Genomic DNA, 17900 nt, shown 5'->3' with positions numbered 1-17900 from the left:
CTTTCTTCTCATCTACTTTATATTATTTTATATTATTTTATAACACGTTATCAGCACGAGTCTCTGCCCAAGCTTCAAGCATGAATCTCTGCCTAAGACCCAATGTAAGTATTTTGTTAAAGTTCTTGAATTGTTTCAAAGTCACGATACACTAAATATATATTTATATATATATACTCATCTGACTGAAACAATTTCAAGAATCATTTGGTTTCCCTTTTCTTTTTATCTATATATCTATATATTATATATGTGTGTATATGTTTTTATATATTTATTATTAATTTCATATATATATATTATGTTCTTATCATTCATAATATTTACAATATATGTGTGCCTATGATATGATAGAGAAAATCTATATAAATTATACATATATCCAAAAGATTATGTATTATCGATAAAATATTGCATATATCCTAAAGATTATGCATAATCGATAAAATATTGCATATATCCTGAAGATTATGCATCGTCGATAAAATATTGCATATATCCTGAAGATTATGCATCATCGATAAAAAATTGTATATATCCCGAAGATTATGCATCCTCGATAAAATATTGCATATATCCTGATGATTATGCGTCCTCAATAAAATCTTGCATATATCCTGAAGATTATGCAAACGTAATATTCATTATATAGTTGATGGATATATAATGAAAGAGATGAATACATATTTATATATATGTTCTTGTATTCTTTGAGGGCAATGAAAAGTAATCTAATATCGATATAGATTTTGACAAACATTTCCTGAAGTAAATGTTTTATATTTGTCAAAAAAAAAATGATTGTATTTATGTGAATACAACTAAAGAATCATTAAAAATGATTATTATTGATGCAATTTTATAGTGGGTTTTGAATATCCAAAAAGAATATTAAGAAAATTGCATTGAAACATCAAAGTATAAGAATAACAATGAGCATGACTAATGTTATTTAAATACATGAGGCATGTATTTATTGTTCATCATTCCCTGCAGAGAATGATACGAATTGAAGTCAATTACTTTTAAAGATTCCTCGTATTAGTCATGTTATTATACATTGTTATTACTTGCAATATTGGAAATTATTGAATCTGACATATATTAAAGATTAAATTTTGCATACATCTTGGAGACTATGCAAAAATTGCATTCATATATTCTTTGAAATATCGTAAAAGAAATTGTTGAATAATTTCTTATATTTTTATGGATGAACAAGTAATAAATTTTTAAGAAATTTATAATAATGTTCTACTTGTTCAACGTCATTCCCCGAAGTGAATGTAATGATTTTAAATAATCAATGACATTATTTACTACTCAAATATTTCCAGAAAAAAGTGGAAACAACCAAAAGATGAGATACCACACACAATCAAAGTGCATGAAATTTATATATCATGTGTGGAATTGAATAATAGTGGTCGCGTACCTGTAGTACGGACATACTTATAATCAAGATAAAAGTATACTTGATTATTGAATAGAATGTGAATTGTACAAATTTATTGTACATTTAGAATATTTAAATATCATTCCCTAAAGAGAATGAATAGACATGAAATTCTATTTCAAAGAATATAGATTTCACATATATTGGCAATGCCAAAAGTAAATTAATATATACATATTTTATTATTTCTTGAAATCAATAGTTTCAAACTATTGTTAGTACAGGATATGTATATATATAGTTACTATATAATTCAGTTTGCATATTCCCGAAAGTGGATATATAATTTACTAATATTTGTTAGTGATCAAATATAATCAAAGTGATAAAGAATCACAAAATGATTATTTGAAAAGCTTCCTGAAGAAGTACTCTTACATACAATTGCTACTTTGAGTAGCAAAATATCTTTGTATGTACCTAGATGTATAACTTTTATCTAGTTATGAAAGTAATAAGAGATGACTTATTATATGTACTGGTTGTACATTTAAATATATAATATATCAAGTCATGATAATTAGACTGATGAATAGTCTAAATAAATTAGACGACTTGTTAAAAAGATACCAGGAAAAATAAATGATATATTATGGTTATATCTATTTAACCATTACAATAACATGATGAAGTTGTCATGTATCTTTTAAATTATACACATCATTGAATTAATGATAGTGATTCCTGAAGAAATATAAAGTTTGATAAACATAATAGTGACTCCTGAAGAGTGTATATGTTTTGGAGAATAATATAATTATATTATTCGTGTTTATAAAAATGAAACTTATAATGATTATGTTGTAATAAATTTACATTACCTTTGAAAGTTTCATTGAAATACAAATTATAGTGAACCTGAAGTTCATTAATTGAATTATTTTGACATGATAAATCATATGCAATAAATTGTCAAAGGATTTGACTAAATTTTGTTGAAGAACCAAAAGATTCTTCTCATTGTTAATTTATAAGGCTCAAAAGAAGAATGTGCATATATTTGCACATAGAAAATATTTAAATTATATTTCTTTAACAATCTTGAGCCATTGTTAGATTTTTATTGCATAGTTTCTTATCGATGTGATAAGATTATATGATCATGCATTTACAAAATGTGTAAATTTATGTATTTCTAATTATACACGTATGACTCATTCTTAGAAATGAATTAAGTTCATAAGTATTGAACTTGAAACTGAAGTTATTGAACCTGAAGTTCAATGTCATATAATATATATGAGTTTAAATAGATATTGATTCATTGTGATATATTGAAATCCCTACAGGTGTATTAATATTATTAGATATCACAATTTCTTAAAAATTCTCTCGATCAGGGGGAGAGAAGCAGTTGGGATCGATGATAATTTTTGAAAAATGATCCTTGCTCAAAGTTACATAAGAACAATATAGTTCAAAATGATATATACCAACTGCAAATCAATATTACTAAAAGTTGAGATAGAATGAGTTGAAAACGCCTGAAGCGTAAATGAACAATGTAAAAATTATTAATAAATGTTCATTTGATTTGCCCTGAAGTTGTTAAATCTAGAGGTACTCATGGAATTACCTTAATGTTATAAAGTATTAAAATGATAACCGTGATGAAAACGGTACTCGAAGAGACTCCCAAGAGAAGTTAGACATAACACATTTAATCATAATTGAATCCCTGAAGTGATTCGTTATAGGTACCTATAAATGATAAACATATTTGAAAATATGTAATTTAAAGAGATCTCTATAAGTTATGTCAATATGGGAGGAAATTATCATTTATTGAAATTTTTGTCGACAATAAATATTGAATATGTGCATATGCAATAAACTAACATGAGATAGCAAGGATCATTGTATTAGATTTGTCGAGAATTATCGACATACATTTTGATTTTTGGCCAAAATATTATGACGCAGTCCAGGCAAATTTACTCACATAAAGTGAAGTAAGACCTGTAGGGTGTGCAAATAAATATTTCTAATGAGAAATTTGCATATATGTATTTGTACATAATGAATTGCTGTACAAAGTTTGCATAGACATGAGATTGATTAAAATAAGGCTTAAATATTGAGAAAATATAATCATGATTTGATTATAGCCTGGAATATATTTTATGAGGATTTATAAGCGTCACATAAATGTTGCAACAAAAGGTTATTTATTTGGAGCTCCTAATATAGTGAGAATTTGAAATAAGCCTTATCTAAAAATTCTAGAAGAATTTAATACATGTCTTAAGTGATATAAATTCTAAGTCGCGCGCACTATATGACAAAGATCTTTGTATGAAATAAAGACATGTAAGTAAATTATTGTTTGAAAAATATGTATGGTTGTCTATGCAGTATAAATACGTAAATTATACGTTGTGATAGACTCTTGAAGAGTTTTTGATTAATTGCAAAACAAACTTTTATTTCTTTTGTATATCGAGAAATATTAAATGTATAAAGTTTGTTCATTTGATATGAAAATTAAGATCATAAAACAAGATGGAATATATATATGGTATTGGAGTACCATCATTGTCACAAATGAAATTTATATTATCATTAATGTGTTATGTTCATATCTACTTGAAATTTTAAATTTTCGTATGAACAAAATTGTGTACACACATGAATGATACAATTAGTTGGATAAAGACTAATGTTCCACGAACCCCTCATCTATAATTTAGAAAGTCCATACATACTCTGGAAGAGTTATAGAAAATATATGATCAAAGATTATATATGGTGATATTTTAAAAGTGATAACAATAATCTGATGAGATATATTATCACCAAAAGAATTATGGATCATATGTGCATGAGGGGGAGACATATTCATGTTGCACTCTTTTTTCCTTAGTTCAGGTTTTGTCCCTATGGGTTTTCCTGGCAAGGTTTTTAACGAGGCAACTTGCAAATAATTATGAATATGAAATATATATTGTACTCTTTTCCTTAGCTCAGATTTTGTCCCACTGGGTTTTTCTGGCAAGGTTTTTAACGAGGCAACTATAAATCATGTTAACATACTTGCATTTTATGAAGCAAGTAGAAAATGTGTGTGAGTGAGATCATTGACATAGCATATTCGGGAAACATATGGATTACACTCAATAAAGAAGTATCAACCCAAGCAATTCTCTATGGATAATATTGCTTGCATCGCTCAACTAAAAGGATGGTACATTGAAGGAGATAGAGTTAGAACACATTCCACGAAATTCTTCTTTATACGCTTCAAGAAAATACATATTGGTGTTCAACATATTTAATCAAGTGTCAATCTTGTAAACTTATTCACAAAGTTATTACCAACATCAACATTTGAGAAGACGGCAGACAAGATCGAAATTCGTCGATTAGAAGATCTCCACAAATGCTTAAATGAGGGGGAGTTAGTTTACACTATACTCTTTTTCCTTTGATCAAGTTTTCAGCAAGATTTTTAATAAGGCAGTTATTATGGACATCCAAGGGGGAGTGTTATAAATATTATTAATTATGTGGATGTCCAAATCTTTTATTTATTACCATTAATTGTAATCAACATTCATCTTTTTCTTAGTTTCCCTTTTTCTTAGTTTCTTAATATCTCACTCTTGTATTTGTATAAATAGGGGTTCACCCCATTGGAATAAACAACTCAGAAATTCTCACACTTTCTCTTTCTCTCTTCATCTTCTTCTTTCTTCTCATCTACTTTATATTATTTTATAACAGTTTTTTCTTTTCTTCTTAGGGAGAATATTGAGCCATTGAGGGTTTTGATGAGATGTTACGTGGATGATTAATCGTGGCTAGTAAACAATAAAGTCATGATATGTAACATATCTAAATGATCCATAATATATTACAAATTACCTGAATTCATTAATTTTTTTGGTGCAATAACAGAGACCATTGAAGCCATATTATTATTATTATTCCTAAGACAGATTGGCAAGCATACGCTGAACGAACTTTCCGGATATAAATAGTAATAATTAGAGTCGACTATTGCGGAGGGAACAACTAACTATTCAGAATTTTTTTTGAAGGAAGACTAAGAGCATGTTTGATATTGTTTTCTGTTTTTGGTTTTAAAAAATTGTTTTTAGAAATGAGAACAAAAAATAGTTTTTGAAGTTTTTAAAACACAAGTCACGTTTGGTTAGTGATTTTTAAAAACAATATTGACCAAAAGTGAATTGGTTTTTAAAAAAACAACATTTTGTTGTTTTCAAAATTTTTGTTTTTTGTAACTTTGTTTTCTGAAAATTGTTTTTAAAAAACAAGGCCAAACAAGCTAAATTGTTTTTAAAAACAATTTTCAGTTTATAAAAACAAAAAACAGTTTTTTAGTTATGATGCCAAACATGCACTAACTTTCCTGAAGACTTCACCCGGAACGGACATGATAGACTTCCAAGAACGCCCTTCAGACGACATCTATCATTCCATAAAATTTTTTTTGGATGGACAAGTTAGACTTCCGAAAAATACCTTTTCAGATAACATCTAATTTTCTAACTTTTGGAAATATTTTAATTTGAAGGAACTATACCACACATTTATGTTTATATAATTTGTAATACATGCACATTGCATATATACATGATTGAATTAGTTTCCAAACACATAAATAATACATGCAACTTTTGATGTCGAATTTGTTTTCCAATTTCTACAATTAAAAAGGCATTTACATATTGATAGTCCTAAAATCGAGATCCCCCAAGCATATGTAATGTTGATGCTAATCATGAGAGATAACGAGGGAACAAAAAAACAAGGAAGAGAGGAGTGCAAAAACAGTGGAACAAGTTTTTACCATTTTTTTTTAAATAAATTTAATTACAACACACAGTACTTATCTAATTACTAAAATTTTATCATAAGGTTAAAACTTGATAGTTGCTAATATAATAAACTCAAATCGATCATGAGCAATGTAAGACCCCACACACTTGACACTTGTCTTTATTTTTATTTTTTTTGATAAATTTATCTCACACGTGGAGTTAAAGCTTAGTAGTTGCTAAGTATAATAAAATAAATTTTACCTTAAAGAACAATTTTGGCTACATGTGCGAGACGCTATAGTATGCTATAAAAATATAATAGCTCACCTGTTGAAAGGTTAATTTTGCTGTTTTTTAAGCTAAATTTCAAAGTTTAAAGTATTTTAAATCAACGGTTGGGAATGCTCTTCAAATATTACCATCATCGTAAATATATATTGAATTGGAAAATTTGTAGCTAAATTGCTAAAATTCTTACTTTTCTTGTACTAAGAGTAAGTACCAAAAATAAAAAAATTGTGGTACTTTTAGTCTTTTACAATCCAGTTTTTTTTTTTTTTTTTTTTTTTTTTTTTTTTTGAATATTTTGGTACTTTAGTTACAAATTTTCCTATTTAATTTTAGATTGTAGAACCAGAAATTTCTTCCACTAAGACATTAAACTAGAAGAAGAACCAGAATAAAGCTTTGAAAGTCTATATTTTCCAAGACCACAAATTTTGTTACAAATACCAATGAATGAGATGGCCTTGGAATCATATGTAGCTTTACCAATGAATAACTAAATATTATTATGGCTACAATACTTTTCTTCTTTCTTCTAATCACTGAAATGTTATTCTCCATCTCAACTGCTCAACTAAATAATACTACCAAAATGATCAGTCTTGACTCTTCAATCTCTCCTTCAACCAATAACTCATTGATTAAAGCACAAATTTGTATATTTTAACCCTTTAATTGTGCAAATAAAATTAATTTAATTAAATATTTTTATTGTTTTAATTGTAAAATTTATTTAGTTGGAAATATTTAATTTATTTTATTTTTGTATTATTTTTCAAATTTGAGCGAAATAGGAGAAATGAGCATAAAGTGTCAGGCCCAATTATACAAATAACCCAATATTGAAAAGAGACTTTTTGACATTCTACATTAAAATTGGACCAATATACTATGTAGAGATGTATAAATGTATGCGCCCATTGATTGTCAAAACTTTTGATTCATTTCAATTTAGATGCCTAATAACTTAGGCCCATCTTTGATCAAGCCCAACTATCTCTCCATTTCTCAGCAACAAACTACCGCAGAAGCAAAAGAGTGGTGGAACCCACCAACCAATTTCCACTTGAAGCATTGATGCACAAGTATTATAAGCTCATTACGTGGTCCAACTATTTCTTTCTCTCCAGTAGAAGTGGCGTATGCATGCCCCACTTCTTTCAACATTTAATGTCATTTTGCCCACTACTTGGAGCACGAAAACACTAATTTTGGGAGCAATATTTCACTATAAATAGGACCCAAATCCAATGTAAAAGGCATCAGATTTTAGAAGAGAGAAATACATTTTCTCATCTTGTTCTCTCTTATTACTATTTTATTTTACTTATTTTAGTGACAAAAATGAGTGAACTATTTTAGAAATATTGGTGAGGTTTGAGTGTAGCTTTTGTAATTCTTATTTCTATTATTGATATTGATTCTTTTGTGCTTCATCTCCATATCTCATTTATTAAATTGTTCTTCATCTTCTAATTTTTCTTCCAAATTTAATAGTATCTTTTATATAAGTTCAGTCATGCTTTTCTTATGTAAGTTAGGCTATTAATTATTTTGGTGTATTTATTATATTGTATGTCATTTACTGCATTCTGCCAATAGTGGTATTTTGTCGATTTATGATATATAATATGATATGTTGTTAAGTTAGAAGTGAGCTTCAATTTATGCAAGATTAATTAATTTGCGCTTTTATTATATACATCTTCAAGTTGTAATTAATGGTGTAGAATCACAACTGTATTTTGAATTAATATCGGTATTAAAATAAGATTTGCATAACTACATTTCTACCTTACCAAACTCTTTATCTGATCAACTTTCTCATCTCATCATTTTATTATTTCTACTTCATTCACATTTCTATCATTTTCTATTTATATTAATCTTTAGTGGTAATTTACCTCCTTGTGGATACGACATATAGCCCGTTTACTACTGCGACCGCAGTGTAACTAATTGGGCGACATCAATTTTTGGCACCGTTGCCGGGGAGGTTTCTGCGCTACAAAAGGTTAGTAAAATAGTTTAATTTTTTTTTAGTTAATTAGTTTCTTTGTTTATTTAATTATTTTTTTTTTTAAAAAAAAATATATTAAAAAAAAATCAATTTTTATTTCATTTTTATATACTAGTTTAATTATTTATTTTATTTATATTACATTCTTTAAAAAAAAGAAAAAAAAAACTTGTTGTTAATCGTAGAAGCATATATATGTACATATACATTGATTTTTATTTTGTTAAGTTCCTTAAAAATATACCTATATTCGTTAATTTTTTTTTTTATTTTCAAAAAAAAAAAACCTGTAACATTATTAGTCTTTTTTTTTTCTTTTATTTTATTGTATCATATTTTTATTTATCTATTGGAGTAGGTTGTTAATTGTTCTTTTATTTATTTATTTATTTATTTTATTTTCCTTATTATTTTTAGTACTTTCCTCTTAGGATTAGACTTTCATTTCATAGGCTAGTTAAGGCTTTTGTACTCAAAAAAAAAAAAAATTATTGTCAAGAATAATTGTGTAATAATATGAAAGTGGTAAAAAATTGAGATTATTCTGTCTAAGAAAAATTGGCTTTAAAGGTTTGTGGTAGAGTACCCTCTACACTTTCTAGCAACCTCGGGGAGTTCTAGTAAAGTGTTGGACGAAGCGGTACCTTGGTAACCTTCCCGATTGGCCTGGGAATATCTCATGTATATACCCTTAAATTATTACATAGTTGAACTTTATACTAATTAAAAAAAAAATATGAATGAAGAAGATCATCGCCGATTTGAATATTTGTATCCATTATATCTTGCTTCATTAAATGAAAATTCTAGTGCTACTGAAGGTACTAGTAATTTTATCGAACCAGAATTTAGTGACGGGGAGGAAGCTTTCCAATACTATTCTTTTTATAAGAGTGGTAGTTCCAAAAAGTGGAAGGCTTGGTACGAGTCTCATCGACCATGTCCTTGTGAACATACGCCATCTTTTGCACATCTTTATGATGACATGGAAGAACAATCTTACAACTCTTCCTATCAGAATAGTCTCGATGATTATAGTTGGAAGCCTGAGTACAACTATAATCCCTTATATGAGTGGAGTTGTGAAGAGGAAGATGCTTGGTTTAATCACAAAAGTTCTGATGATTATAGTTGGAAGCCTGAGTACGACTATAATCCATTATATGAGTGGAATTGTGAAGAGGAAGATGCTTGGTTTTCCCATAACTCTCAACATCTTTACAATCATTCCCTAAATGACACTATTGTTGAGTTACAAGCATCTATGGTGAAAAATTGTGAGATGATGAAAGACTTACTTGCCGAGCTGAAACAAATTAAGCAGGAATTGAGCAAGTTATCTGGTCACCTGGTACGTGTCACCTCTACCACTAGTGGAGAAAATTTTGAAGAATCTACTCTACCAAGTATAAATGAGGGTTATCATACTGATGTGGTGCCCACATTATTCATGGAGGAAAATGATACCACCACTATTCAGAAAGAAACTCTTTCTCATCCTACCTTTCTTCCCCTAATTCTGGATGAAAAGAAATATTATCATACTGATGTGATAGACAAAGTCGTTGAGGAAATTAGAAAATTATTTTTACTTAGTCATTTACACTATTTCCTCTATGACTTAGACAATACCCATTTTCTTTTTCATGAAAATGTAACTAATGCTTCTATTTTTGAGACACAGGATAAAAGAAAATTCATTTTTGATACTGGATAGTCAAGAATAATGAGTTGGTAAGCTCACCTGAGGGGACTTGTCTCTAGCTTGCCAAGACTAATCAGGTTCTATCTTTCCTTGCTTTCTTTTGTTTTCGGTATGTTTTAAATTTTATTTTATTAGTTTATTTTTTTTCCTTTATTTTTATTTTTCTGAGAATCAATATCATGTCATCTTACATTGGCTCACGCTCTAACTGTTCTCATTTCTTGCATTTGATATATATAATTTTAAACAATGAGGACATTGTCTGATTTTGGTTGGGGGTGGTGAGCATATTCAAGCATGTTTCTTAATTTTTGTCATATTAATATTTTCATGGTCAAGTTTTTTAAAAATTACTCATTTATTCTTGTAAAATGTTATTTTCAAGCCAATTTTTACTATCTTTATTGCTTAGAATTTTTCTAGAGTTATAGAATGCACATGCTAAACTTTGTGGTAAGATGGTTGTTAACACATATTTGCTTAGAAATTTTGCCAAGTTTAAGTGTTCATATTTTTTTTTAGTGGCGAGATTTGAGAAAATAACTTTTGAATTTTCATTGATTCTTAGAAATGGTTATAATTATTTTGGACATGGTACTAGGGTTTGATTGGATGTTGCTTTAAGGGATGAGTTTTTCTATAGACAAATTTTATTAGGGAGCCTTTTGTAATTATTTTCTTGTTGAATGAAAAAAAAAAAATACAAGAGCAACATTTCCACAATTATATGTTGCCTCTTAATCAAAAAAAAAAAAAAAAAAAAAAAAAAAAAAAGAGATCAAAAAAAAAAAAAAGAGCCACATTTTCCATCATATCTAACATGTTGCCTCTTGTTAAAAAAAAAAATTAAAAAAAAAAAAAGAGAAGAAAAAAAGTTTGTAGTATTTCATTTTTTTTTTGGCTCCTAGAATAAATGTAAAAGATTGTCTAGTTTCGTTCAAAAATCTCGAAAAGCTGGGTTGTGGTACTCTTATGGTGGTTTGTCCAAATTATTTTATAACCTATCTTTGATTCAATATTCAAATGTTTGTCCTAAATTGATCTATCCATTTTCATTTCGAGTGTTCACTTTCATTTTCCAACTCCATGAGTGAAATCCTTAGCCATGAATAAATATTTTTAACCTGTGAGGTTAATGGAGTTGAGACTTTTACTTGGTATATTATTTCAAAAGTTTGATGTGATATGGTTTTGCGGCAAGAAGGTTCAAGTTTGGTGCACACACACTCACAACTCTAGATTTATTCAAGGTAATTTTGTGCAGTTCTTATTGCCTTGTTACTAGCATTTTGCTTGAATAATTGTGCCATTTTTAATTTTATTTTTGACCTGAAAATATTATGTAGACATTATTATTCTTTCGCTTGAATTTCTAGAGACTAGCAATAAGCTAGTTGGGGGTTGTGATTAAAGCTCAAATTTGTATATTTTAACCCTTTAATTGTGTAAATAAAATTAATTTAATTAAATATTTTCTTTGTTTTAATTGTAAAATTTATTTAGTTGGAAATATTTAATTTATTTTAATTTTTGTATTATTTTTCAGATTTGAGCGAAATAGGAGAAATGAGCATAAAGTGTCAGGCCCAAAACTTTTGATTCATTTCAATTTAGATGCCTAATAACTTAGGCCCATCTTTGATCAAGCCCAACTATCTCTCCATTTCTCAGCAACAAACTACCGCAGAAGCAAAAGAGTGGTGGAACCCACCAACCAATTTCCACTTGAAGCATTGATGCACAAGTATTATAAGCTCATTACGTGGTCCAACTATTTCTTTCTCTCCAGTAGAAGTGGCGCATGCATGCCCCACTTCTTTCAACATTTAATGTCATTTTGCCCACTACTTGGAGCACGAATACACTAATTTTGGGAGCAATATTTCACTATAAATAGGACCCAAATCCAATGTAAAAGGCATCAGATTTTAGAGGAGAGAAATACATTTTCTCATCTTGTTCTCTCTTATTACTATTTTATTTTACTTATTTTAGTGACAAAAATGAGTGAACTATTTTAGAAATATTGGTGAGGTTTGAGTGTAGCTTTTGTAATTCTTATTTCTATTATTGATATTGATTCTTTTGTGCTTCATCTCCATATCTCATTTATTAAATTGTTCTTCATCTTCTAATTTTTCTTCCAAATTTACTAGTATCTTTTATATAAGTTCAGTCATGCTTTTCTTATGTAAGTTAGGCTATTAATTATTTTGGTGTATTTATTATATTGTATGTCATTTACTGCATTCTGCCAATAGTGGTATTTTGTCGATTTATGATATATAATATGATATGTTGTTAAGTTAGAAGTGAGCTTCAATTTATGGAAGATTAATTAATTTGCGCTTTTATTATATACATCTTCCAGTTGTAATTAATGGTGTAGAATTGCAACTGTGTTTTGAATTAATATCGGTATTAAAATAAGATTTGCATAACTAAATTTCTACCTTACCAAACTCTTTATCTGATCAACTTTCTCATCTCATCATTTTATTATTTCTACTTCATTCACATTTCTATCATTTTCTATTTATATTAATCTTTAGTGGTAATTTCCCTCCCTGTGGATACGACATATAGCCCGTTTACTACCGCGACCGCAGTGTAACTAATTGGGCGACATCACTCATATTGGCTATCAAATTCAGACCAGTTTACATTTGGTTTCTACAAACAAGGCAATGGCTTTGCCATTGGAATCTGGTTTGACAAGATAAAGGAGAAGACAGTCATATGGACAGCAAACCGGGATCAACAGCAGCCACTCCCACAGAGCACAACACTTGTTTTGAATGATTTCGCCAACTTTGTTTCCCCTGATCGAGCTGTCGCCCCGCGCCCTTCACTGCTCGATTCGGGTAATTTTGTCCTTTACAACTCAGATTCTGAGATCATATGGCAGAGTTTTGAGAATCCAACAGATACTCTTTTGTCAGGGCAGATTTTGGAGACAGGAAAAGATTTTGTCTCAGCTGTCTCCGAGTCAAATCACTCCTCCGGAACATTTCAACTTAGGATGCAGACTGATGGTAATCTGGTCCAGTACCTGAGAATGAGCAATGTAGAAGTCTACCATGCTTACTGGGCCTCAAAAACTAATGGGAAAGGATCACAAAATACAACTCTGAAATTTGAGGCTAACGGCAACCTATACATGTACAACACTACTAGCTCAAGCAATATAAAGACAATTCATTCTGTAGGTTGGGGACACAAGAGTGGGAATGTTACTTATCGTCTGACAATTGATGCAGATGGAATACTAAGGCTGTATTTGTTGGATATTATTTTACCAGGATCTTAGATCTACTCACAAGTATGTTTATTAACATCCTAAATATGAACTTTCTAAAACGATAAATTAAACACATATAAAGTTTAAGAAACCTTACATTGGGTGCAGCGGAATTATAATGACTCCTTCCGTTCAGATCTCTAACCCTTGATTCCTTTCTGTAGCAGAGTATTATCAAGATCTGAACCTGGATCTTCTTCTCTGAATCCTTGATGCTGAATCTCCTTTGCTGTTGATCTTTCTTCACAATCTTCCTCACTATGATTGAGGTATTGCTTGATGTGTGTGGGCACTACTCTAATCACTAAGAGAGGTTCGAAATATAGGTGAAGAATAAAGAGAGAGAGTGGCGGCTAGAGAAGAGAGTGGAGGCTCAGGTTTTTCTGATTCAGAAAGTGTAATTTTCCTGAAGCCTTCACTATCTATTTATAGCATTCCACTAGGGTTAGATTTGAATTATATGGCATTAAAATAATGAAAAAATTATTTAAAAAAGATAACATAGGTGGCCGGCCCTGGCTAGGTGGACTGGGCCTTGATTTTTGCAATTTTGCAATTTTAACACCTTTTGTATCAGATTTTCTCAAAAATGCCAATTTCCTAATTCAATTATTTAAATGTCAATTCTAACTATTTAATAACTATAAATAATTATTAAATAATATTGCCATTTATCATATTTATTAATTGAACCATACAAAGTATCATAATTAACAAATATGCCCCTATTAACTCTTTCTTTACAATTTCTCCCTTACTTAGTGAAAATTTCACAAATAGACATAGTCTAATTCGTGAATTATAATTGATTAATCAAAACCAATTACATGAGTCTTACAAGCAATATTATCTCAACTAGTGGGGGGACCATGGGTCTATATAACTGAGCTTCCAATAAGTAGATCAAGAATTTAGCACTAAAATTCACTAACTTATTAATTCTTCGTTGAATCCACGCATAGAACTTAGAATTGCACTCTCAGTATATAGAATGTTCTATATGTTCCACCATATAGACACATCATTAGTTATCCATTGTTATAATCCTAATGTGATCAATGATCCTCTATATGAATGATCTACACAGTAAAGGGATTAAATTACCGTAACACCCTACCATGTATTTTATCCTTAAAACACTTGACCCCGTATAAATGATATTTCAGCTTATGTGAAATGAGATCTCCACCATTTATTTTCGTTTGGCCAAGCTCGAAGGAAATCATCCTTTGCTTACTATTTGCCAGATAGAAGCTATAGATTCCATGTTTATGCTAGCGCTCCCACTCAATTGCACTACCGTGTTCCCAAAATGTACGTATCACCCTGACCTAAAAGTAGGCTTAACTAACAAATCAAAGAACACGAATAGCCTTTCAAGATTGAGCCTAATCATAACAGGATTAAGATCATTTGATCTAGGATCAACTTGGCGATATTGACTTGAATAGATTTTACGGTAACTTTAATTAAATCTAATTCAAAGTTCAATATCGGTCCCTTCCGATGCATACTCCATGCATCCAACCTGAGCTTTACTTTAACCAATGTTCTGGAAAGAACATAGTATTTCTCCAAATACAAGTAAACTCTTGTTGTAGATTATCATATCAGTAAAAACCCTGTGACTGATAAATCTAGGAAACTTTATTCACATAGTCATGTTTACTTTCCAATGTGATGACAACACAATAAACATGATCAAGTATGTGAAAAGGGTTTAAGATGAATTTATAAATCAATTAGACAAGCAATTGATAAAGTGAGCCAAAACATACACAAATGAATGAAAAATACTTCTGTTTCTTTATTGATGTTGAATAAAATAGATTACATTGAAATGGAGTTTTATTTAGGGCATAAAACCTAACAGTATTCTCACAGTATTGTTCAGGTCAATAGCAACTGGAATATCGAATGGAATTCGAGTAACAATAGGTGTGATCCTACTGGAGTGTGTGGCATGAATGCATATTGTGTTCTTGAGCAAAATCAACAACCCAATTGTACATGTCTTCCTGGTCATGATTTCATTGATCAACAACAGTGAAGTTTGGGATGTGAAAGGAGTAGCAGCATAAATTATTGCACAGCTGATAATCGAGATAAAGTTTCACTTGAAGAATTTTATGAAGTTTTGTGGGAAAAGAACTACTACTCTATTGTGCCAAAGAACAGCAAGATTGCTTGTGAACAAGATTGCTTGAAAGATTGTCAATGCGAAATTGCTGTGTATACATCCAACCCGTGCAACAAACTAAGGTTGCCACTGAGATATGTCAAACCGGATCAGAGAAATATAAATGTAGTGACCATGGTCAAAGTGCTCAAACAAAGTTCTGAGGCAACCACAACATGGGTGACGAAAGGAAGAAGTGAACGAGTTCGAAATAGATTCCTTATCAGCAGTGTTGTGTGCATTGTATTTTCTTTCATTTTCCTATTACTTTCTATGTTTCTATGTTGCAGAAGAAATTTCCACTCTCATACAAGAGTTTATAGAGAATCCAATAGAGAGATATTAAAGGTAGAAGAAGTACTAACTGTTCGATCATTTACTTCCAACGAGCTTGAAATAGCTACAAATTTCTTCATGGAACCATTGGGAAAGGGTTCTTTTGGAACGGTCTTTAAAGGAACCTTAAGATTTCCAGATGGGGAAAGAGCCATTGCTGTCAAAAGGCTCGAGAAAGTTGCAGTAGAAGGAGAGGTAGAATTCTTAAATGAAATGAGATCCATTGGTAGAACTCACCACAAAAATCTGGTTCGTCTTCTTGGTTATTGCCATGAAAATTCAAACAGGCTTCTAGTCTATGATTACATGAGCCATGGATCATTATCAAACTTTCTCTTCAAATCAGAGACAAAACCACATTGGAATGACAGAGTGAAAATAGCTTTGGGCATTGCTTGCGGCATCTTATATCTGCATGAAGATTGCGAGAATAAGATCATTCATTGTGACATAAATCCCAACAACATATTAATCGATGAGAATTGTGATGCCAAAATTGCAGATTTTGGATTGGCAAAGCTACTAATGCCAGATCAAACAAGGACACACACCGGGATTAGAGGAACGAGGGGGTTCGTGGCTCCAGAGTGGCACAAGGGCCAGCCTATTACAACCAAAGCTGATGTTTACAGCTTCGGAATTGTTCTTTTGGTGATCATATGTTGTCGTCCAAGTGTTGATGATAATCTTCCTGAGAAAGAAGCCAGTTGATTGGGTTTACGAGTGTTTCATGAATAATAATTGGACAAGTCTAATGATTGATGAAGAAGTGAACGAGGAAGAGTTTGACAGATTGTTGAAGATTGGGATTTGGTGTATACAAGAAGAGCCAACAATTCGTCCTCCTATGAAGAAAGTAGTGGCCATGCTGGAAGGAACTCTAGCTATTCCAATTCCTCCATGCATAGTTTCTTGCAATGATTCCTCCAAGTATTTCTTAGATATAGTTCATGCTTAAATTTGTTTATAGAATAATTATCTTTTTTACCCCCTGTACTTATGACACTATACTATTATGCCCCTTAATCTATTCAGCTTGTTACAAATAGTCCTTGTATAATTTTATATGCATACATTTAGTCCTTCTGTTTATTTTGTTTAAAAATACCGTTTGTATTGATGATGTGGTATTATAACAAAGGATAGAGTAGTAATTTCATCTCTTTTTAGAGGGAAAATTGACTATGAGGTGGCATAATAACTGACAATGAAAGATGATTAAAAAATGATTTCATAACCTTTTAAAAAAATTTAATAAAAATAATTTTATTAAAATAATTCCAATCATTTTTTAGCAGTTCAAATTAGAAAAAGGTATAAAATCAGGATTCTACAGTATTTGAAGAGATGGATATCACTAGAAAGAACATGGGATTTTCGGAAAATTAAGGTAATGATATTCTATTTTTTGGGATGTTATTTTTCATTTTTTTTTTCCTGTGATTGTAATTTTTATGACTTGTAATTTATTTTCCTAATGGTATATAATTTTTCAACTACTATCTATGTATAATGCCACATTATTAATTTAACAGTTAACTTTAGTCAATTTTAACAGAATTAGATAGAAGGATTATACTATTCCAACTGATATATTTTAGGGGGTATTTTTAACTACACTTATAAATTAAGGGGCATCATAGTATAGTGTCATAAGTACAGGGACTAAAAAAGCTAATTATTATTGTTTATAATGTTGTCATTGTGCTTTCTTTTTCTAAGAAAGGAATTATATTTGTAGTTTGATCTCTTTTTTTTCCTTTTTCCTTTTCTTCATTCTGTGAAGTAATGAAATAAAATCTTAAGATTTTACAATGTCATGTGGGCACGTTTA

At 30.0% G+C, this 17900-nt stretch overlaps 1 protein-coding gene across 1 annotated transcript; it reads left to right on the top strand.

Annotated features, from left to right (window-relative positions):
* The first annotated feature begins 9281 nt into the window (after positions 1–9281).
* Positions 9282–17900, top strand: LOC133032167 (G-type lectin S-receptor-like serine/threonine-protein kinase LECRK2). The gene is made up of 3 exons (XM_061106033.1): positions 9282–9951; positions 12905–13526; positions 15604–17900. Exons 1-3 carry the CDS (start codon positions 9282–9284, stop codon positions 16775–16777), a joined length of 2466 nt encoding a protein of 821 aa, XP_060962016.1. The 3' UTR covers positions 16778–17900.

The sequence above is a fragment of the Cannabis sativa genome, chromosome X, assembly GCF_029168945.1.
Source record: "Cannabis sativa cultivar Pink pepper isolate KNU-18-1 chromosome X, ASM2916894v1, whole genome shotgun sequence".
NCBI classification, from domain to species: Eukaryota; Viridiplantae; Streptophyta; class Magnoliopsida; order Rosales; family Cannabaceae; genus Cannabis; species Cannabis sativa.
Note: the sequence above shows the minus strand (reverse complement) of the source record. Positions and strands in the feature narration are given on the sequence as shown.

What these genes read in the sequence shown, in the direction of transcription:
- LOC133032167 (XM_061106033.1), top strand. Translation starts at nt 9,282, where the DNA reads ATGAATGAAGAAGATCATCGCCGATTTGAATATTTGTATCCATTATAT. An exon ending in TGAAGAATCTACTCTACCAA is followed by an intron (nt 9,952 to 12,904) that starts GTATAAATGAGG and finishes TATCAAATTCAG; the next exon opens with ACCAGTTTACATTTGGTTTC. An exon ending in GCAGATGGAATACTAAGGCT is followed by an intron (nt 13,527 to 15,603) that starts GTATTTGTTGGA and finishes ACAACAGTGAAG; the next exon opens with TTTGGGATGTGAAAGGAGTA.